This window comes from Pseudorasbora parva, chromosome 21 (assembly GCF_024679245.1).
Source record: "Pseudorasbora parva isolate DD20220531a chromosome 21, ASM2467924v1, whole genome shotgun sequence".
Taxonomy (NCBI): domain Eukaryota; kingdom Metazoa; phylum Chordata; class Actinopteri; order Cypriniformes; family Gobionidae; genus Pseudorasbora; species Pseudorasbora parva.
The window spans coordinates 41,747,295-41,770,242 of record NC_090192.1 but is presented as its reverse complement, the minus strand read 5'-3'; the positions used below and the strand labels follow the sequence as shown (position 1 = coordinate 41,770,242).

Sequence of the window (22,948 nt, the reverse complement as noted above, 5' to 3'; positions counted from 1 at the left end):
GTGTGTGTGTGATGGGTAGGTTTAGGGGCAGTGTGTGTGTGATGGGTAGGTTTAGGGGCAGTGTGTGTGTGATGGGTAGGTTTAGGGGCTGTGTGTGTGTGTGTGTGTGTGTGTGTGTGTGTGTGTGATGGGTAGGTTTAGGGGCAGTGTGTGTGTGTGATGGGTAGGTTTAGGGGCAGTGTGTGTGTGATGGGTAGGTTTAGGGGCAGTGTGTGTGTGATGGGTAGGTTTAGGGGCTGTGTGTGTGTGTGTGTGTGTGTGTGTGTGATGGGTAGGTTTAGGGGCAGTGTGTGTGTGTGATGGGTAGGTTTAGGGGCAGTGTGTGTGTGATGGGTAGGTTTAGGGGTGGGGCAGTGTGTGTGTGATGGGTAGGTTTAGGGGCAGTGTGTGTGTGATGGGTAGGTTTAGGGGTGGGGCAGTGTGTGTGTGATGGGTAGGTTTAGGGGCAGTGTGTGTGTGATGGGTAGGTTTAGGGGTGGGGCAGTGTGTGTGTGATGGGTAGGTTTAGGGGCAGTGTGTGTGTGATGGGTAGGTTTGGGGTGGGGCAGTGTGTGTGTGATGGGTAGGTTTAGGGGCAGTGTGTGTGTGATGGGTAGGTTTAGGGGCAGTGTGTGTGTGATGGGTAGGTTTAGGGGCAGTGTGTGTGTGATGGGTAGGTTTAGGGGTGGGGCAGTGTGTGTGTGATGGGTAGGTTTAGGGGCAGTGTGTGTGTGTGATGGGTAGGTTTAGGGGCAGTGTGTGTGTGATGGTTAGGTTTAGGGGTGGGGCAGTGTGTGTGTGATGGGTAGGTTTAGGGGCAGTGTGTGTGTGATGGTTAGGTTTAGGGGTGGGGCAGTGTGTGTGTGATGGGTAGGTTTAGGGGTGGGGCAGAGTGTGTGTGTGTGATGGGTAGGTTTAGGGGCAGTGTGTGTGTGATGGGTAGGTTTAGGGGTGGGGCAGAGTGTGTGTGTGATGGGTAGGTTTAGGGGCAGTGTGTGTGTGATGGGTAGGTTTAGGGGTGGGGCAGAGTGTGTGTGTGTGATGGGTAGGTTTAGGGGCAGTGTGTGTGTGATGGGTAGGTTTAGGGGTGGGGCAGAGTGTGTGTGATGGGTAGGTTTAGGGGTGGGGCAGAGTGTGTGTGTGATGGGTAGGTTTAGGGGCAGTGTGTGTGTGATGGGTAGGTTTAGGGGTGGGGCAGAGTGTGTGTGTGTGATGGGTAGGTTTAGGGGCAGTGTGTGTGTGATGGGTAGGTTTAGGGGTGGGGCAGAGTGTGTGTGTGATGGGTAGGTTTAGGGGCAGTGTGTGTGTGAGGGGTAGGTTGAAGGGTAGGGGCAGTGTAGGGGGATAGAATGAAACGGCATTGATAAACACGCTAAAAAGCGATTACGCGTCTTGATAGCGCGCCAAAATGGCGAATTGGCGTGTCATACACCATTTCATGAGATCAGTCTGCGAGTAGACACATCACACAAAACACGATTGAGCACATTTCAGCACGTAATCAGTGTCACACATTCCTGAGCGAGGGTCAAAACCACAGCAGAAAACACGATCGGGTGCAGTAAACTCAGCTCGGCGCGACAGAGAGGAACAAAAGAGACGCAGAAGGGCCGAGTCCACAGGAAGAGCCTGTGAGCGTCACAAACACAGCTGTGCCGGAGCAACAAAAGAGCCAGAAATAGAGCCGTCTGATTGGTGGCAGGCTGTTGAACATCTGTGTGTGAGAGTGTGTGTGTTAACGTGAAAACATGAGACCGCGAAACCACTACTGTCGAGCTCCGACATCAGACCGCAGAGGAAGATATCAACGTTCATTTAAACACAAAACAAGTGCAGTTACTAACAGGGTCACATGTTTGATCACTGGAGATTTAACAGTGAAGCTTTTATGAACATCAGATGAGTGTGTGAGTGTGTGTGCAAAAACAATTTTTATAAGGCAAATGGATTTTTTTTTAAAGCGGTGGTTCCGTGTTTTTTTCTAGGTTTGGTTGTGTTTATGGGGCGCAGTATATCATGTCTTAACACTTCTTCTTTTGTTAACGCTGTATTTTTCTTCTATCCTCCCTTTATTCCACACCGCTGTCTGTGCTCTGAGCGGCTCGTCTGCTTCCTTTTTGTAAAAATAAATCAAGAGAAAATCGTATCGCATCGTGAGTTGAGTGAATCGTTACATCCCTACTTAATTTTTAATCAATGTTTCATCAACCAATTACATGGATTTAATAAAGCGGCAGCAAACATACCAGACAATATAATCGTGACACGAGGCGCCGGCGCGATCGTCTGAACTGCAGCGTAAACGAACCGAAACTCAGACGACAGAAATATGTCGCTTGAAATGTCTACTTTTAAACGAAACAATTCAAACACTAAGGCTGCGTTCACACTTGTAGTTCGGTTCGTTTGGTCCGGACCAGAAAACAAAAACAAAACCTATAGTCCTGGTCCGCTCAGCGTTCACACTGGCATTTATAACAGCGCACCTAAAGTTACCGAACCGAAGGCTCAGGGAGACGCTCACAACCTGATTGGCCGCTTTAATAACGTATATTTCGTCACGGAGGTTGCTTACCGAACATTTAATACAATGCTGCGTGCTGGATTAAACCATCGACTGTAAAACAATATGGCCGTAGTGTCCGGACGTCACCCACAGGATTCCGATGAGCCGTTCTGAAGCGTAAAGTAGGGGCGAGCTGGCCGTCGCCATCTTGTGAGCGAGTCATCGCGTGTCACTCCCGGATAACAGAAAATGGGAAAAAAGGCGGGATGTGGGCGGAGCTGAGGTGACGTAATGACTATAGACAGCAGATAAACGGCTATCCACCTGTAACCACGCCCTTAATTAGGGATGGGACGAAATATCGTTTGACAAAATATCGCGATACAAAATGTGACGAAACGCATCGAGGTCGAAAAAAATGGATCGCGAAATAAAGATAGATGGCACTGCTGCATGATTTGCGTAGTATATACATAATTTAGTGTATTATATGTGTGTGTGTGTGTGTGTGTGTGTGTGTGTGTGTGTGTGTGTGTGTGTGTGTGTGGCAGACATAACAAAACGCAGCGTGCATTTTCTGTTTGATCTGAGGCATAGTTGGAAAAAGTGAGAGCAGTCAGACGCGACGTTGACATTAGGTTGGGTTGACAAGGGTTGACATTAGCATTAATATTCTAAACCAAAAATGCAGTTATTGCCTACATAAACTACCATATTTTCTGTTTAACTTTTATTAGACTCCAGAAAGAAAAGTGTGTTTTTTCACTGAGCACATTCTCTGGCGAGCTCACTCTCGCTCATGTCTGAGGGAAATCATTAACACCATAACCCCTTACAGTACACGTGTTTTATTGAACTAAATACATTACAATCGGCTAAAACTAATGCACAGGTTACTGTCCTGAACAAGCGCGCTCCCGAGTCGTCCGTGTTCTTCACACTGTCCACCTGAATCACGGACCAGTTCGGCGCGCACACGTAAAATGCCGGCAGTTCAACAGGGAATGCGGATCTCTTAAAGGGGCCGCACTATATTCCTCCTCGTGTAATATGGACCTCCTCCAGGTATGGTGTGGTTCTGGTGCGCTCACTGGTACACATTAACAATTTTTCATACGAACTTTTCCCTGCTCTGAATTAAACTGCCAGTATAAAAACTCCCTTTATATTGTTAAAATGAGAGAAATCACTACTTACTCATTATTTTTAAGTTTAGGCTTAAGAGACATGAACAATTTCTTAGATAAACATATCTATGACCTTTGATATGTCTAGTCTTCATGCTGTAGTGATTATTATTGAATAAGTATGGTTTCACTAATAATAAATGTACATTTGCATAAGGAATGCATATTTGTCCATACCTATGTTGATTAGAGTATTAAAAACTTAATTTAAGATACATTTACAATTGCTAAAAAGGTGCGATTAAATTGCGATTAATCGCGAGTTAACTCATGGCAATCATGCGATTAATTGCGATTCAATATTTTAATCGGTTGACAGCCCTACAGTGCCCTCCACAATTATTGGCACCCCTGTTTAAGATGTGGTCGCGGACTTCTAAAAATTCTCCTTTTTTCAAACAACATAGAACCAAAATGCAAAAAAAGAGAAAAATCCTACCTTTCGTTTTAGTACATTACTTAGGTGCTAAAAAATAAAATTAAAAAAAATAAAATAAAATCACAGATTTGGAAAGACTTTTTTTTTTTGATATCGTATCGTGACGTATCGTATCGTAACCCTGGCATATCGAGGTGCATCGTATCGTGAGTTTAAGTGTATCGTCCCATCCCTACCCTTAATTATGCAGAACTTTAAGGCTTTATATAACGTAAACGAATGAGTTTCAGTCGTCATGAAGATCAAAATTAGCCGTATAGGCAAAAACCACAGTTTGTCCCAGACTGTTAACATGTTTTATTCTAAAATTGAGAATTTTAACATGAGGCTCAATGAGATTCTGCTCCTTCTGGAGCCGCTCTAGTGGCCAGACGATGAACTGCAGTTTACTTTACTTCAGTATCGGCTTCAAGAGAGATCGCGGGAGGAGCCGCTTGGATTAAATGTGATAATTATGCATGTACATATGGTTTTATTTTACCAGCTGAGAACTCACAAAGAGCTCAAAATGTCCAAACAGCAGCAGGACTTCGTTGCAGATTAAACAGGACTTCACTCTGGAGCTCTTTCTGTGTAATTCGGTCACCATCCAAAGAAAAGTTTCATGACACTTTGTAACTTCCTACTTTTTCTCCTTATATTACTGAGTGGATATGGCTAATATGTGCTCCTGTGGGCCCGTTTAATACCGGGTTTCGGTACCCATCCCTAACGATATCATGATTTTGCACTTTTCTGTATATGCTGCTGTTCCGAAGTTCACCGCTACCGACCCGAAACCGGCAAATGTGACGACAACAGACGAACAAAATGAATAGAGCAGTTGAATCTCACTCGAGATGCCCAAACCGAATTAATAAAGAGAGGAGTAGAAGTGACATCTGTAAGCCATCCGAAGCCATCCTTAAGTCCAAACGGGCATTTTTCCCAAGTCAAAATCCAGAGCGCTTCGGCCGTGGGCACGCAGCAAAACAAAGGCCCATCCCACTGCGGGCAAGATGAGCCGGTGCCAACCGAACCGCAACACAACACCCTATTGATCTGTGTTTACTCCGCTCAAATACTAGCTCCATTATTTCCCCACCTCTGTTTCTGTGCCGGGTTTCGGAGACAATGCTAGCACACACACACACACACACACACACACACACACACACACACACACATCGAACCATACACCTGTGGCCTCTAAAACTAGGCCTCGTGGGTCTCAGGCAGATTTTGAGGCCGGCACACTAACACACAGATCCGATCAGGGAAGGGGCAAATGCAGAACAGAAAGAGTTTAGCTCTTACCCATGACTCCGCAGGAGAAGAGGGCCTGGCTCATGGCTGGAGGCTCATGCTGGAGAAACACACACACACACACACACACACACACACACACACACACACACACACACACACACACACACACACAGAAATCCCATAACTACATGTATATATGTATACAGAACTATATCAATTCGATTAGCCGAGTCTGAAGCCATTTTCAAAAAACATCTTAAGACGAAGCAAAAACTCTCTTCATTTAGAGTTATTTTCCCCCAAAACAAGACAATTACTTTTGCTTGTCTGGTAAATGTTTCTTAATGTGAGAATTTTGGGATATTTAGACTAGAAACACGACAAAAATACTGAGTAAGAAAGCATTTTTTCAGTGCGCCGACATCCTCCGGCGTGATAATTACCGGCTGCGGTCCTCCGGGTGTTACATCATCGACGGCCTTCTTTTCCAGTGTTTTAGTGTGAATGATCACCATGGCAACACACATCTTTGCCACAGCCCATCCCAGTGCAGGAGAGTTCTAGTGAAGCTCATGCTCCGAGTTCTGACCCGAACGCTCTTCATACGACCTCTTGACCCTGCACAGAAAACAGAACAGCCAATGATGATGATTACAAAGTTGAAATAATGTCTGGTCAGCTCTTCCCGATTCCTTAGATTGGGATTTATAACCCCAGAGTCCGTGCAACACAACCTAAACCTGGCAGAGAAGGCGAGGTCATGGGATCTCTTCCTGCAGGACACGCTAAGGCCTCACGGTTATCAAAAGATCTAAACAATGCTCAGTGCATCCCGGGAAGACCTTTGGAGTTTGGGTGGGAAATATAACTGAATTTAGGGAAAAAATCTAATTTTTGTTAACTTGTAAATGCTTTATGATTTATATACAGTCAGGCAAAAAGTATTTAGTCAGCCACCAATTGTGCAAGTTCTCCCACTTTAAGATGAGAAAGGCCTGTACATTTTCATCATAGGTACACTTCCACTATGAGAGAGAATGAGAAAAAAAGATTTTTGATTTTTAAAGAATTTATTTGCAGATTATGGTGGAAAATAAGTATTTGGTCACGTCCAAAAAAAGTACGATTTCTGGCTCTCACAGACCTGTAGCTTCTTCTCTAAGAGGCTCCCCTGTCCTCCACTCGTTACCTATATTAATGGCTCCTGTTTGAACTTGTTATCAGAATAAAAGTGATCAACAAAATGATCACAAGAACGGTGAGCAAAAATCCCAGAATTCACCTAATGGATGATCTGCAGAGAGTACCAAAGGCTTCCATCAGTAACACACTACGCCGCCAGGGACTCAAATCCTGCGGAGCCAGACGTGTCCCCCTGCTTAAGCCACTACATGTCCCGGCCCGTCTGAAGTTTGCTAGAGAGCATTTGGATGATCCAGAAGAGGATTGGGAGAATGTCATATGGTCAGATGAACCATACCTACTGTGAAGCATGACAGTTTTTAATCCTCGAATAAAGATTCAAACGGTTATGAATCAGCGTGTTGACTTATGATTCGGATCGCCAATGTCTCGTGATTTCAGCAGTTTGACACGCGATCCGAATCAGGAATCGATTCGCTGACTCATAACCGTTTGAATCTTTATTTGAGGATTGAACACAAACGCGGAAGAGAAGCCAATGCTGAATAAAGTCGTAGTTTTTGTTATTTTTGGACCCAAATGTATTTTGGATGCTTCAAGAGACTCTAATTAACCCACTGATGTCTCATATGGACTACTGTGATGATGTTTTTATTCCCTTTCTGGACATGGACAGTATAGTGTGCATACACTTGCACACGCTCTCGGACTAAATATAAAATATCTTAAACTGTGTGTGAAGATGAACGGAGGTCTTACGGGTGTGGAGCGACATTAGGGAGAGGAGTTACTGACAGACATTTCATTTTGGGCTGAACTAACCCTTTAAGAGCTGTTTCAGGCCAATCAGCGGAGACGCACATTTCCTTCAGGCACAGACAAGAGATTAGAGAGTCATCACTCAGCTCAAACCACAAACACTTCCACATGAGGAACAGACACGTCATCCCTTACTACACACACATGACCAGTGCAAAAACGGACACGATCGTAGACATATATTATGTAGAGCCTTCATTCGGCCGATCCACGCAGGCACTAATAATGTATCTATATATATATACAGTATATATAGTAGTAATAGCAGATGAGAACACTAGATGAGATTCGTCTGATATGAGGAAAAACAATAACACAAATACTGTTGTACGATCGGTGCGTGTCTTAAGCTTAAGCACGAGCAGCAGGTGTGTGTGTGTGTTGTCTAAGCACTTTTATTTTTGCTCTCATAGAATTGTTCCCCATTCCCATCATTATATGACCGACACACAGCAACGGTTGAGTTAAACATCTTAGTGTTCTCCTGAAGAAACACACACACCTATGATGCCCTGGGGTCAGCAGATCAACATCAGGCTCATTTTTGGGTGAACTATCCCTTTAAGGAAGATACCTATGTCTGCCAGGATACTCATCAAGATGTTGACATACTTCTTGTGTGAGTTTGTCCGTTTAATGTGCAAGACTTGAAAGAGAAACTCAATATTTGCGTGCTGTGAGATGAGTGCGTGCTTTCGGATGTAAACAGAGACATCTCACAGCGCACAAGTTCTCATTCGCATCTTTCTCAATGTTAAAGGGTTAGTTCACCCACAAATGAAGATTCTGTCATTAACTCCTCTCCCTCATGTGGTTGGACACCCGTCAGACCTTCGTTCATCTTCAGAACACAGATGAAGATATTTTAGTGTAAAGCTGAGAAAGGCTTCAGATAGGCCTCCATTGGCATTCAGTCCATTCCCACTCACAAGACCCATAAAGGCCCTAAACACATCGACACACAGCCCATCTCACTACAGCGGCTGGACAATCACTTTACAATGACACGAGAACAGTCAGCCCTAACACACACCCATGAGGACTAACGTTCCCAGAGCCCGCGCGGGCGCCGTCTCATTCTGAGCATAAATCTTCTCAAAACCGAAAGCGTGAATAAAAAGCCCTCCAGAAAAAGGCTCGGCCCCTCAGCAGGGAATCGGTTAGTCATACAAGGCCAACTCTGGGCAACACCACAGATCCAATTCTGAAACACACGCGGAGACGAAGTGAGTTTACGCGAACGAGCTGCCAAACCGATCTGGTTAGCTTTCACAATAGCTTAACTCAAAAAGAGAGATGTCTAAACCTCACGAACGTCAGGCCTATATAGAGTTTATTTCCCTTAAGTTCATCTGGGCCGCTGGTTAAATTGTTACCAGGCCATAACCCAGACTAGCAGAGACAGACACAGAGATGGCATTCATGGGCCATTCATTCACCAGCGCGGAGAAGTGTGACCCTGGACCACAAAACCAGTCCTATATGGAAGCTGAATTAATCTTTCCACTGATGTGTGGTTTCATTAGGACAATATTTAGCCGAACTATATGAACATCTGGAAGCAAAAAAAGCTAAACATTGAGAAAATCTCCATTAAAGTTGTCCAAATGAAGTCCTTAGCAATGCATATTAATACTAATAATACATTGATGATCTATTTACGGCAGGAAATCTTCATGGAACATGATCTTAATATTCTAATGAGTTTTGGCCTAAAATAATGATAATTTTAATCCATGTTTTGTTATTTATATATTTTTACATTTTATTTTAGTCAATTAATAAAAACATTTTAATTTAATTTAATCACACTTATTTCAAATGTGTTTTATTTGATAAGACAATATTTAGCCAAACTGTATGAAATTGATTCATGATTCGGATCACGAGTCAAACTGCTGAAATCACGTGACTCTGGCGATCCGAATCATGAGTTGATTCACTGACTCATAACGGTTCGAATCATGAGTCGATTCACTGACTCATAACGGTTCGAATCATGAGTCGATTCACTGACTCATAACGGTTCGAATCATGACTCGATTCACTGACTCATAACAGTTCGAATCATGAGTCGATTCACTGACTCATAACGGTTCGAATCATGAATCGATTCACTGACTCATAACGGTTCGAATCATGAGTCGATTCACTGACTCATAACGGTTCGAATCATGAATCGATTCACTGACTCATAACGGTTCGAATCATGAATCGATTCACTGACTCATAACGGTTCGAATCATGAATCGATTCACTGACTCATAACGGTTCGAATCATGAGTCGATTCACTGACTCATAACGGTTCGAATCATGAATCAATTCACTGACTCATAACGGTTCGAAGCTTTGTTCTGAAATCGGCCATCACTATATAAGTCGTTATTTAGTGTTTTTTGCGCACTAACTCTATTCTGGCCTCTTCATCAATGATTGTAGAGCCGCTGTAGTGAGATGGGCTTTGTAACGACGTCTTTAGTGCCTTTATGGGTCTTGAGAGAGGAAATGACATTGGTGTCAATGAAGGCCTTTCTGAGCCATCGGATTTCAACACTAATATCTTCATCTGTGTGTGAAGATGAGCGGAGGTCTGACGGCTGGCCAACCACAGGAGGAATTAATCACACTATTTACATTACTGGCTGAACTAACCCTTTAAGTGAAGCTCAGTCCAGTTCGGGTCAGATTTACAGATTTCTTGGCCAATCTCCGGTGATTCATGATCTTATGAAGCACTTCCCCCTCAGATCTGATGTCAGCATGCTGTGAAAATATGGAACTGGCAATAACCTCATAAAGACCGTCTTGTGATTAATTATGGGAAGTTCCAGTGCAGTGTGTGTGTGTGTGTGTGTGTGTGTGTGTGTGTGTGTGTTTTCGGCCGCATGTACTGCGTGACCTAGTTATGAAAATGCAACAAAAAGTGCAAGGCCTGAAGTCCAAAGGCCTGTCAGCTGATCAAACTCAAGACGACGTCTATCTGAGCACAGATAACACACACCAACATCAGTGAGGAGATTTAACCAGGTAAAGGTCACCGTCAGCCTCCTTCAGCTGAGGAACGGTTAAACCTGTTCTGCATTCTGCTCTCGATGATGTCGAACAATGACGTCCATCAGCCAGATACACCCAACTATTCACCGCAAGCATGAGCCGAGCCATTCGGCCTGGGAAACGGCGCTCTGTAAACACAACTAATCAACACTTTTCAATGAGGCGAAACAATATAAACCCTCGGCTGGCTGGTTTGGTCAGAACACACACACACGTTTGTAATGGTTTTTATACTGTACAAAGCGTATTTTCTATCCCCTTACACTGCCCCTAAACCTACACAACACACACACACACACACACACACACACACACACACACACACACACACACACACACACACACACACACACTGCCCCTAAACCTACCCATCACAGGAAACATTCTGCATTTTCACTTTCTCATAAAAACTCCTCCTGTGTGATTTATAAGCCTTTTGTAAAGTGGGGCCATGGGTAATGTCCTCATATTTCACCCTCTCCTGTAATACCTGTGTCATACCCATGGCATTATACACATTTGTGTCCTCATATGTCACAAAAACAAACTCACACACACACTTGCCAGATCAGTGAAAAATGCCGGCTTCATACAGCGACTGCAGGAGCAGATAGTGTTGCGTGTATCAGCGAGACCCAGAAGACTCCTCTCGTTACTCCAGCCCGGCTCACGCGGGTCCGTGTGAAGCTCCTCATTTGCATACGGCCCGATCAGAATGAGCAGGCTGGGTCTGAGCTGATAACTAGACTAACACACCCTCCAGAAACTGAGGAGCTGCTCTCGTCTGATCAGAGCCGCCGCAGGTCAGGGCTCAAGTTACCGCTAATAATACTGAGGAGGATACTTCAATATCAGAGTACAGTAATGCATCAATTATAGATCACTCCAAACTACTGAATACTGACTCCAAACTACTGACTCCAAACTACTGAATACTGACTCCAAACTACTGAATACTGACTCCAAACTACTGACTCTAAACTACTGAATACTGACTCCAAACTACTGAATACTGACTCCAAACTACTGAATACTGACTCCAAACTACTGACTCCAAACTACTGAATACTGACTCCAAACTACTGACTCCAAACTACTGAATACTGACTCCAAACTACTGACTCCAAACTACTGAATACTGACTCCAAACTACTGACTCCAAACTACTGAATACTGACTCCAAACTACTGACTCCAAACTACTGAATACTGACTTCAAACTACTGAATACTGACTCATAATGACTCCAAACAACTGAATACTGACTCCAAACTACTGAATACTGAATCCAAACTACTGAATACTGACTCCAAACTACTGAATACTGACTCCAAACTACTGACTCCAAACTACTGAATACTGACTCCAAACTACTGAATACTGACTCCTAATGACTCCAAACTACTGAATACTGACTCCAAACAACTGAATACTGACTCCAAACTACTGAATACTGACTCCAAACTACTGAATACTGACTCCTAATGACTCCAAACTACTGAATACTGACTCCAAACTACTGAATACTGACTCCAAACTACTGAATACTGACTCCTAATGACTCCAAACTACTGAATACTGAATCCAAACTACTGAATACTGAATCCAAACTACTGAATACTGACTCCTAATGACTCCAAACTACTTAAATACTGACTCCAAACTATTGAATACTGAATCCAAACTACTGAATACTGACACCAAATGACTCCAAACTACTGAATACTCCCTCTAAACTACTGTATCAACTCCAAGCTGCTGTATATTAAATCCAAACTACTGAATACTCCCTCTAAACTATATTAAATCCAAACTACTGAATACTCCCTCTAAACTATATTAAATCCAAACTACTAAATACTCCCTCTAAACTACTGTATCAACTCCAAGCTGCTGTATATTAAATCCAAACTACTGAATACTCCCTCTAAACTATATTAAATCTAAACTACTAAATACTCCCTCTAAACTACTGTATATTAAATCTAAACTACTAAATACTCCCTCCAAACTACTGAATATTCACTCCAAACTACAGAATACCCCCTCTAAAGTACTGAATATTAACACCAATCTACTGTATATTAACTCCAAACTACTGCATATTAAATCCAAACTACTGAATACTCACTCTAAATATACTGAATACTCACTCTAAATATACTGAATACTCACTCTAAATATACTGAATACTCACTCTAAATATACTGAATACTCACTCTAAATATACTGAATACTCACTCTAAACTATTGTATATTAACTCCAAACTACTGATTACTGAACTACTTAAAACTCTAAACTGAATACTAAAAAAAAATAGTACATTCTATGACCTACTGCAATATTAAAATACACTTAATTCTTCAATGATATAAAATAGTCTAAAATACTGAATACCCTAAATTACGGAATACCCTTAAAATAATGACAACTTTTAAAATGCAGCATTCTGGTAAATACTACAATATTAAAATACATTTAATTATTCTTCAATTATATAGAAGACTCTTAAATACTCAATAATACAGTTTTTCTGCAGTTTATTGGAGTTTTCAGCACTCAGTCCGAGCTGAACAGGGTTTATGCTTAACTTTGATCGAGTTAAGAGAAGTTTGTTGTTTGATTATAATCGCTGAGAGAATCTGACTGACTTTAGTGTCGGTGTTTCCCGGCGCTCGCGAGGGAACAAAAGCTACTAACGTCCGCGAGCGTCGCGGGAAACTCACTCACGCACGAGCCCGCGCAAACACCGGGAAATATACGGCAGTTTAGTCCATTATTCCACTGCATATACTCACGGGACAGCGAGCGGCGCGTCTCCTCGCGCGGACCGAATCGGTAAACACGGACGCTCAGTTCATCATCATCATCTCCGCGCGTGTCCGCCGCTCATCCCGCCGCCGCACGAGCCCGGTCACGCGCACAGACTCGCGCGGGGTAACACGGAACCGCGGCACAGCACCAGACACACACAAACACACTTCTAAACACCTTTAACCGACCGAGAACAGGAGTAATACACAAACAAACATCATTTATAATCACCTGGCGGAGTTAAACGCGGTTATAATCCGTATTTCCCGTCGATGTGAAGATGCGCGCCCCCGCGTCTGAATGGACTCGCCCGTCACACACAGCTAGCATTAACCGACACACAACACGGAAAGTTTGCCTCGCCCGTTTATGAATAAGCTCTCAATACAGCTTTCTAATGAGATACAGAACATTAATAAGGAGAGATTATGTTTGATAATTGTGTAATCTTTGGTGAAACTTGTGTCATGAGGGAGAACTCTGACATTTATGGGTTATTATTATGGGATTTTCTCAGGTTTATTATGATTGATAAAGTGTACAATTATCATTAATACCCTGTGTCTGACAGAAACATCCCAACTAATCCTGATAACTTCATTATTAAATCAATAATCAAGGGCCGGTTTCACAGACAGGGGCCTATGGCACAAAACTAGGATAAGGATAAGCCCGGATATCTTGGTGATCTTGTCATCTGTATGCAAAATTTAGTAGACGTGTGTAAACGTACCCTGAAGCTCACACCAAGAACGATAACGAAGGATAACTGTATATTAGCAGATAAATTGAACCAGGATCACCAAGATATCCCGGCTTAATCCCTTATCCTAGTTTTTTGCAACAGGCCGAGGCTCAGATTAAGCTCAATTAGGGCATCTTTTATTAACAGGACAAAGTACACAACTTCAATTACTTGAGTAAATCAATACAATACGGATCCAATACACTGATACACATCTGATATTCTCACACTGTTCACCTTCACTGAAGACAGAATCAACTTTGTTCATGTGAATCCTCCACTAAATGAGCATTTGGACATCCGTCTTCTTCCATTTTGCTCTAAACTATAAATCAGTGTTTAATAAATGCTGTGAAATCATTGAACTTCACGAGACTCTACAAGAGTGATTCCTGAAAGGCTTTCTGCAAAAACCCAAACACCTTTTAAAGAAGAAAAAAATCATCACTGACTTTCAAAGCTGCGACAGAAACGACTTTCCACTTCGAGGACCTTGATAGAAATGTAGTGGAGTAAAGAGGACGATATTTGTCTTTCAGATGGAGTGAAGTTAAAGTCAGAAGATTACAGAAAGAATAATACTCCAGTAAAGCACAGAGACTCAAACAGTGAACTTCAGTACAGGACTCGAGTAGATGAGCTGAGGGACGGTCCAGATCTGGTTATAAACATGTCTTAGAAACCGCACTGACTGACTTTAACACACACTTTACAGCTCAAATATTAGATATTACTCCTTTACAAGTGAACAACAGACACAACCCAACGCTTATCCCGTCGCAGTTTGTGTAAATACACTCGATTATTTATTTTCCCCACATTAATTTAACACACCTCTAATACACTCATGTGGTTTTTTTCATAAATACAGTGTGTACTTTTGCCTTAATTTACCCCAAAAGAATGGAAGTGAAATGTGACAACATGCCCCATAGGTGAGGTGGGATAACATGATGTGATACAATAAAGAAAAAAAATTTGTCAGTGAAATGCAATTAACTTAATTATTAAATCACTTATCTTTGAGTTTGACAACAAACACACCTTAAAACACAGCATCAAAGTTAAAAACATAATGATTAATCATTTCTGAATACTGACTCTTTATTCACGTGGTTTCTCAATAGAATTCATAAAAGTATAGAATATCATAATTCTAATAGGGGCTCATTGTGACAACATGCCCCGCAACTCGTGCCTGTTAAATAACAGATATAACATTACAATAATACCAGATTTATTTTAAATAAACACCAAAAACAGAGATTAAAAAAATATTAAGATATATACGTTTTTAAATAACTGTGATATCTTCCAAAGATATTTTACATTTTGACTCTAATATTTTCTCTAACTAATGTTGCTATGGCAATAGTAAGTCTGGTCATCCTGGCGTGTGTGTGTAAAGTGTTAAACCGTGTGTGTGTGTGTAAAGCGTTAAACCGTGTGTGTGAGTAAGTATCAAATGTAAATTTCCATGCATTATTAAAAAGTTCGCAGAGGCAAACTTTAAGTTGGCTTGGGTGTGTGAGAGTTAATCAGAAAGTTTGAAATAGTTTGATACGTTTATTTGTTTATTGTTGCATGAATGCACACTCAGTGATAGCATACGACGACCCTAAACTCGTTTCAATGCTTGTATAAAAGTCACAAAGCTCTTTATAAAGTCACTTTAAGGCTGAATGCACGGATCCAATACACTGATACACATCCTATTCAGAACATTTTATGAGACATGCAGCCACTAATCTTTAATCTTTCAGAAAACACACTAAGTATGGCCATGTGTGCACACTGCGCCGAGGAACGCCGTCTTCCATTGTGCTATAAACAGATCAGTGGTCAAAAATAGGTCACATGACCCCACAAGAGTGATACTGATAGGCTGAGAGCAAAACAGGAAGAAAGCAAACATCACTGGCTTTCAAATCCGCTACAGAAACGACTTCTGACTTCACGGACCTGGATAGAAATGTAGTGGAGTAAAAAGAGCAATGTCCTTCAAATCTAGTCAAAGACCAAGCTTCCCAAAAATATAATAATCAAGATACTCAAAATGTCTTTACAGTAGTTTCAGTCCAGTTCTGGCATTCTGCATTAAACCAAAGAACACACACACACACACACACACACACACACACACACACACACACACACACACACGGTGAGTGGGGAAATACTGTGGCTGAGACTGATAATGAAGCTGGTTAAGTTGAGATTTGGAAAGTCCCACCCTGTGTCTGCTTAACTGGCTGTGAGTTTGTTGTGCAAAAAAGGCTCCGACATCCCCGAAGGGCCGGAAACTGAGATCTGAGACACACACACACTCACACACACCATCTGCAGGAACAGATGAGAACTGCAACAAGACAACAGGGAGTGTGAGAACATCTCCATCTAATGGGGACACACACACTCACACACACACTCACACACACACACACACACACACACACACACACACACACACACACACATACACTCACAGTGTGAGAACTCCATCTGATGGAGGACATTTGAATCTGTTACATACTTAAGTACAGTACTCAAGTAATTAGTCTAATGGAGGACACACACACACACACACACACAACACAAACACACACTGAATAAATAAATAACTACATCTGAAACTCTGAGATGATTAAGTGCTGTAAAAGGACAGAGGAAAAATCATTCCACACAAAGTTCCCAATCGCACAGCAGTCTGTGCATCTAAAGCTCTGTGTGTGTGTGTGTGTGAATGTGTGTGTGTGTGAGAGTGTGTGTGTCAGCTCTGTGTGTTCCGGTGCTCCTCCTTCTCCATGTAAGCCTGCACTGATCTCCAGAGCGCGCGGATGTTCCCCTCGCCGAAGCCTGAGGCGCCTCTGCGCTCGATGAGCTCCAGGAAGAAAGTTTCCTCTCCGAAGATGGGCTTGGTGAACACCTGGAGCAGGTGCCTGTGAACACACACACACACACACACACACACACACACACACACACAATAATGAATATCCACTCCCCTAATGGATTATTAGGAGCACACACTAATGCTGTGTTTGACCCTTTCGCCTTCAGAACTTTCTTAATTTTCCGTGGCGTTGATCAACAAGCTGCTGAAAGCATTCTTTAGAAATGTCGGCCCATATTGATAGGAGAGCATCTTGCAGTGGATGGAGATTTGTGGGATGCACATCCAGGGCACGAAGCTCCCGTTCCACCACATCCCAAAGATGCTCTATTGGGTTGAGATCTGGGGACTGTGGCGGCCATTTTAGTTCAGTCAACTCATTGGCATGTTCAAGAAACCAATCTGAAATGACTGGAGCTTTGTGACATGGTGCATTATCCTGCTGGAAGTAGCCATCAGAGGATGGGCACATGGTGGTCATAAAGGGATGGACATGGTCAGAAACAATGCTCAGGTAGGCCGTGGCATTTAAACGATGCCCAATTGGCACTAAGGGGCCTAAAGTGTGCCAAGAAAACATCCCCCACACCATTACACCACCACCACCAGCCTGCACAGTGGGAACAAGGCATGATGGATCCATGCTCTCATTCTGTTTACGCCAAATTCTGACTCTACCATCTGAATGTCTCAACAGAAATCGAGACTCATCAGACCAGGCAACATTTCTCCAGTCTTCAACTGGCCAATTTTGGTGATCTCGTGCAAATTGTCGCCTCTTTTTCCTATTTGTAGTGGAGATGAGTGGTCCCCGGTGGGGTCTTCTGCTGGTGTAGCCCATCCGCCTCAAGGTTGTGTGTGTTGTGGCTTCACAAATGCTTTGCTGCATACCTCGGTTGTAACGAGTGGTTATTTCAGTCAAAGTTGCTCTTCTATCAGCTTGAATCAGTCGGCCCATTCTCCTCTGACCTCGAGCATCAGCAAGGCATTTTCTCCCACAGGACTGCTGCATACTGGATGCTCTTCCCTTCTCACACCATTCTTTGTAAACCCTAGAAATGGTTGTGTGTGTAAATCCCAGTAACTGAGCAGATTGTGAAATACTCAGACCGGCCCGTCTGGCACCAACAACCATGCCACGCTCAAAACGGCTTAAATCACCTTTCTGTCCCATTCTGACATTCAGTCTGGAGTTCAGGAGATTGTCTTGACCAGGACCACACCCCTAATGCACTGAAGAACTGCCATGTGATTGGCTGATTAGATAATGAGAAACTGAACAGGTGTTCCTAATAATCCGTTAGGTGAGTGTATAGTATAGAACATAAATGTCCGTCAGAATTCTATCCTGGGGGAAAACATTGGAAATGCTTTGTGTGAAGCTGACCGTGGAGTCGGTGTGATCCGGCCGTCAGTGTCCAGGAGAATCCCCAACCGGCTCAGTGTGTGAGGATCAAGACCCGCATCCAAGATCTCCTGCTGCTTTCCCACCTGCCAACACACACAAACACGCACACACATGCAAACACACACACACACAACAAACACAAAAGCAAACACACGCCAGCAAACACAGGTACACACACACACAAGCAAGCAAACATGCACGACGCACACGCAGACACACAAATGCAGACACACATGCACAGACACGCACAGACACGCGCAGACACACACGCACAGACACACGCACACAAACACACACAGAAAAATGTTTAGAGACTTTACTGGACTACTTCATAAATCAAATCTTTTTCTAATCTTGACCAAACATATCGTTGGAAAGCTCAGACTCAAGTTTCCATGTTTGGCGATGGAGCGTGTGTGTGTGTGTGTGTGTGTGTGTGTGTGAGTGTCTGTGTGTGTGTGTCGCCTGGTGGACATATGTGGTGACGCGGCTAAAAAAAATCTCAGCTTTGGTGATAACACTTGATGAGAACTTGATGAGACACAGATACTCTGTCCGTCAGACCTCAGTGTAGTAGGCCGGCGGTGGAGAGAAGAAGCGGACTCCGGCCTGGAGCAGAGTTTGAGCCGAGCTCACGATGTCCTCGGTGCTGAGCCCAATGTGCTGGATGCCCGCGCCTCGGTGCTGATCCAGGAACGAGTCCACCTGGTTTGAGCCTGGAATTAAACCCACAGCTGGGATGTGAAACTGCTCAGCACTCACTTAAACATTAGCACATAATAGTTAAAGCGTTAGTTCAGCCAGTAATGTAAATAGTGTGATTAATTCCTCCTGTGGTTGGCCAGCCGTCAGACCTCCGCTCATCTTCACACACAGATGAAGATATTAGTGTTGAAATCCGATGGCTCAGAAAGGCCTTCATTGACACCAATGTCATTTCCTCTCTCAAGACCCATAAAGGCACTAAAGACGTCGTTACAAAGCCCATCTCACTACAGCGGCTCTACAATCATTGATGAAGAGGCCAGAATAGAGTTAGTGCGCAAAAACACTAAATAACGACTTATATAGTGATGGCCGATTTCAGAACAAAGCTTCGAACCGTTATGATTCAGTGAATTGATTCATGATTTGAACAGTTATGAGTCAGTGAATCGACTCATGATTCGGATCGCGTGTCAAACTGCTGAAATCACGTGACTTTGGCGATCCGAATCATGAATGGAACACAATTTACATTTATGGCTGAACTAACCCTTTAAAGACACGTAATACAAACTGGGTGTGAGATTTGAACACATGACCGCACCTTGCTCAGGAAGAGACTCTGCGATCACAAACTTGCAGTCCGGCTCCTTCTTATCTTTAAAGGGCAGCTCGATTCCAGACTCATTGCATTTCCAGAACTCCATCGCCGTCAGCCGCAGCCCGATCCCTTCCTGGTCCAGCACGTATCCCTCCTCCACATCCTCATTCCTGTTCAGGGAGAATGGGTCAGGATCACACAATGAGCAATCTGACAGTATTTGGACACTTGTTTGTTCATCAAATAGTACATTTACATTTGACAGACACTCATCCAAAATACTGCATTCAAACTACATTTTATTAGTTCATGCATTTCCCGGGATTCAAACCTATGACCTTGGTGTTGCAACTCGCACTTTGAATATTTACGGTAATACATTTGGCAGAAACCTTTATCCAAAGTGACTTGCAATGCATTCAATGCATACATGGGATGGGAATCAAACCCATAAGCTTGACGTTGCAAGCGCCATATTTCAGTGTTTACGCCACTTAAATGTAAGCATTTGGCAATGCTTTTATCCAAAGTAATTTGCATCACTTTTAAACCAAGGTATACTTTTTAGCAGTTCATGCATTCCCCGGGACTCGAACCCACATCCTTGGCATTGCAATCACCATATTTACAGTGTGACTGTACTCTCTGAACATTTAAGCATTTGACAGATGCTTTTATGCTTTTATATGTTATAAGTAACTTGCATAGAATTCTATCCATATATTGGATCAGTTCATGCATTCCCTGGGAATCGAACCCATGACCTAAACATTGCAAACACAATACTTTACAGTGAATTGCTTAAATATATGCATTTAACAGATGCTTTTATCCAAAATGACTTGGATTGCAATCAAGCTAAAGTACACTTTTTAGCAGTTCATGCATTCCATGGGAATCGCAAGTCACTTTGGATAAAAGCATCTGCCAAATACGTTAATGTAATTGGTACAAACAGGAGAGTTGAAAGTCTGGGAACCGAACTCATAACATCTTGGAACTGAACCCATACTGGGAACCGCACCAATAACATCTGGGAACCAAACCCATAACATCAGGGAACCGAACCCATAACATCTTGGAACCACAGCCATAGCATCTGGGAACCGAACCCATAACATTTGTGAACCGAACCCATTACATCTGGGAACCGAACCCATAACATCTGTGAACCGAACCCATATGATCTGGAAACCGAACCCATAACATTTGTGAACCGAACCCATTACATCTGGGAACCGAACCCATAACATCTGTGAACCGAACCCATATGATCTGGAAACCGAACCCATAACATCTGGGATCCTAACCCATAACATCTGGGATCAAAACCCATAACATCTGTGAACCGAACCCATAACATCTGGGATCCAAACCCATAACATCTGGGATCCAAACCCATAACATCTGGGATCCAAACCCATAACATCTGGGATCAAAACCCATAACATCTGTGAACTGAACCCATAACATCTGGGATCCAAACCCATAACATCTGGGATCCGAACCCATAACATCTGTGAACCGAACCCATAACATCTGGGATCCAAACCCATAGCATCTGGGATCCTAACCCATAGCATCTGGGATCCAAACCCATTACATCTGTGAACCGAACCCATAACATCTGGGAACCGAACCCATTACATCTGTGAACTGAACCCATAACATCTGGGATCCAAACCCATAACATCTGGGATCCAAACCCATAACATCTGTGAACCGAACCCATAACATCTGGGATCAAAACCCATAACATCTGTGAACTGAACCCATAACATCTGGGATCCAAACCCATAACATCTGGGATCCAAACCCATAACATCTGTGAACCGAACCCATAGCATCTGTGAACCGAACCCATAGCATCTGGGAACCGAACCCATTACATCTGGGAACCGAACCCATTACATCTGTGAACCGAACCCATAACATCTGTGAACCGAACCCATAGCATCTGGGAACCGAACCCATAGCATCTGGGAACCGAACCCATAGCATCTGGGAACCGAACCCATAGCATCTGGGAACCGAACCCATTGCATCTGGGAACCGAACCCATAACATCTGGGAACCGAACCCATAGCATCTGGGAACCGAACCCATAACATCTGGGAACCGAACCCATAGCATCTGGGAACCGAACCCATAACATCTGGGAACCGAACCCATAGCATCTGGGAACCGAACCCATAACATCTGGGAACCGAACCCATAACATCTGGGAACCGAACCCATAACATCTGGGAACCGAACCCATAGCATCTGGGAACCGAACCCATAGCATCTGGGAACCGAACCCATAACACTTGCACGCTAAGCTGGAGAATGCGCGATGATAGTGATACCTGTCAATGAAGAACCTCTGGAAGCCGAAGCTCTCCCGGTACCAGCGGCTGATGTGCGCGGTGCTGCCGCGGGGAACGGCGTACGTGATGTGGTCGAAGTGAGTGATGGGACACTGCGAGTGGTCCGCGGTCCGCGAGTCCGACACCACCGGATGGAAGCCGGGCAGAAAGAGCCCCCGGTAGCGGGAGCTGTCGATCAGAGTGTGGCACACGTTACCCACCGGAGACCGGATGACGGAGAAGGTGACCCGGCCGCGCGCGTCGCGGAGCTCGGTGGGCGGCTGGATGAACTCACAGAGCCCCTGATCCCGCAGCGCCCGCGACGCTTGCTCCACGCCCCGCACCTCGAAACACACGTTACTCACGGTGTCCACCGGATAGTGCGCATGAGCCCCGTACACACATCTCAGGTCCCGGTGGTCTCTAGCGGTGACGTTACTCCAGACACGTGACTGCGGTCCATTCAGCGCCTCGCGCGGACGCTCGTTGACCACGAACACGGCCGATCCTCTGCGGAGCGCGAGCTGCTTCGCTCGGTATGTCAGTCTGGCCGCGAACACGTTAAACTGGAACCGGGACACGAGCTCATGAACGACGTTATCCACGTTAGAGACGTGCAGTGAGATGTGATGCAGCCGGCTCAAGGGCGCCGCCATGTTGACCTGACGTCACGCGGGGGGCGTGTCGTGTTGCGATCGCGTTCAGGTTGTGTAAAGTCTTTTGGATTGATTTTTCAAATTTTGTTCAAAAATATTTATATCCAAACTTTTGTATAACCCCAAAAATTGTGTTTTTTGGTTATTCTTTGAATTTAGACCCTTCTCATTATACATTCATTATTAATTTACTGCTTTATTGTGCTATATTTTACATTCATTAATGTACATTTTCACACAAAAAACCTCCCTACTTCTTTATTTTCAGGAAAGATTTTGATATGTATGTAAATTCGTTTTTAAACTCTAATAAACCTATAGCATGTAAGACTCTTTCTTGGTGTAAGTGCTTTAAGCTGAGCTTGCTTTGGAGTGTTGTCTGTAACACTCATTGTTCTTTTG

At 43.6% G+C, this 22,948-nt stretch overlaps 2 protein-coding genes across 3 annotated transcripts in view; both read right to left on the bottom strand.

Annotated features, from left to right (window-relative positions):
• fam53b (family with sequence similarity 53 member B) overlaps window positions 1-13,330 on the bottom strand; it is a 19,215-nt gene extending 5,885 nt beyond the window's left edge. For both annotated transcript variants that reach the window (XM_067430668.1, XM_067430669.1), the window contains exons 1-3: window positions 13,175-13,330; window positions 5,803-5,977; window positions 5,408-5,456 (exon numbers count right to left, since the gene is read on the bottom strand). In XM_067430668.1, coding sequence (XP_067286769.1) covers window positions 5,408-5,456; window positions 5,803-5,886 — 133 coding nt within the window. In that variant the 5' untranslated portion in view covers window positions 5,887-5,977; window positions 13,175-13,330. The remainder of the gene's footprint in view (window positions 1-5,407; window positions 5,457-5,802; window positions 5,978-13,174) is intronic.
• A 1,648-nt stretch (window positions 13,331-14,978) lies between these two features.
• Window positions 14,979-22,705, bottom strand: hpdl (4-hydroxyphenylpyruvate dioxygenase-like). Its single transcript, XM_067429426.1, has 5 exons — window positions 21,891-22,705; window positions 19,546-19,712; window positions 18,801-18,952; window positions 18,216-18,319; window positions 14,979-16,874 (listed from the first exon to the last, which is right to left on the bottom strand). The coding sequence occupies exons 1-5, from the start codon at window positions 22,544-22,546 to the stop codon at window positions 16,706-16,708; spliced, it is 1,248 nt and encodes a 415-aa protein (XP_067285527.1). The 5' UTR covers window positions 22,547-22,705; the 3' UTR covers window positions 14,979-16,705.
• Window positions 22,706-22,948: the final 243 nt, after the last annotated feature.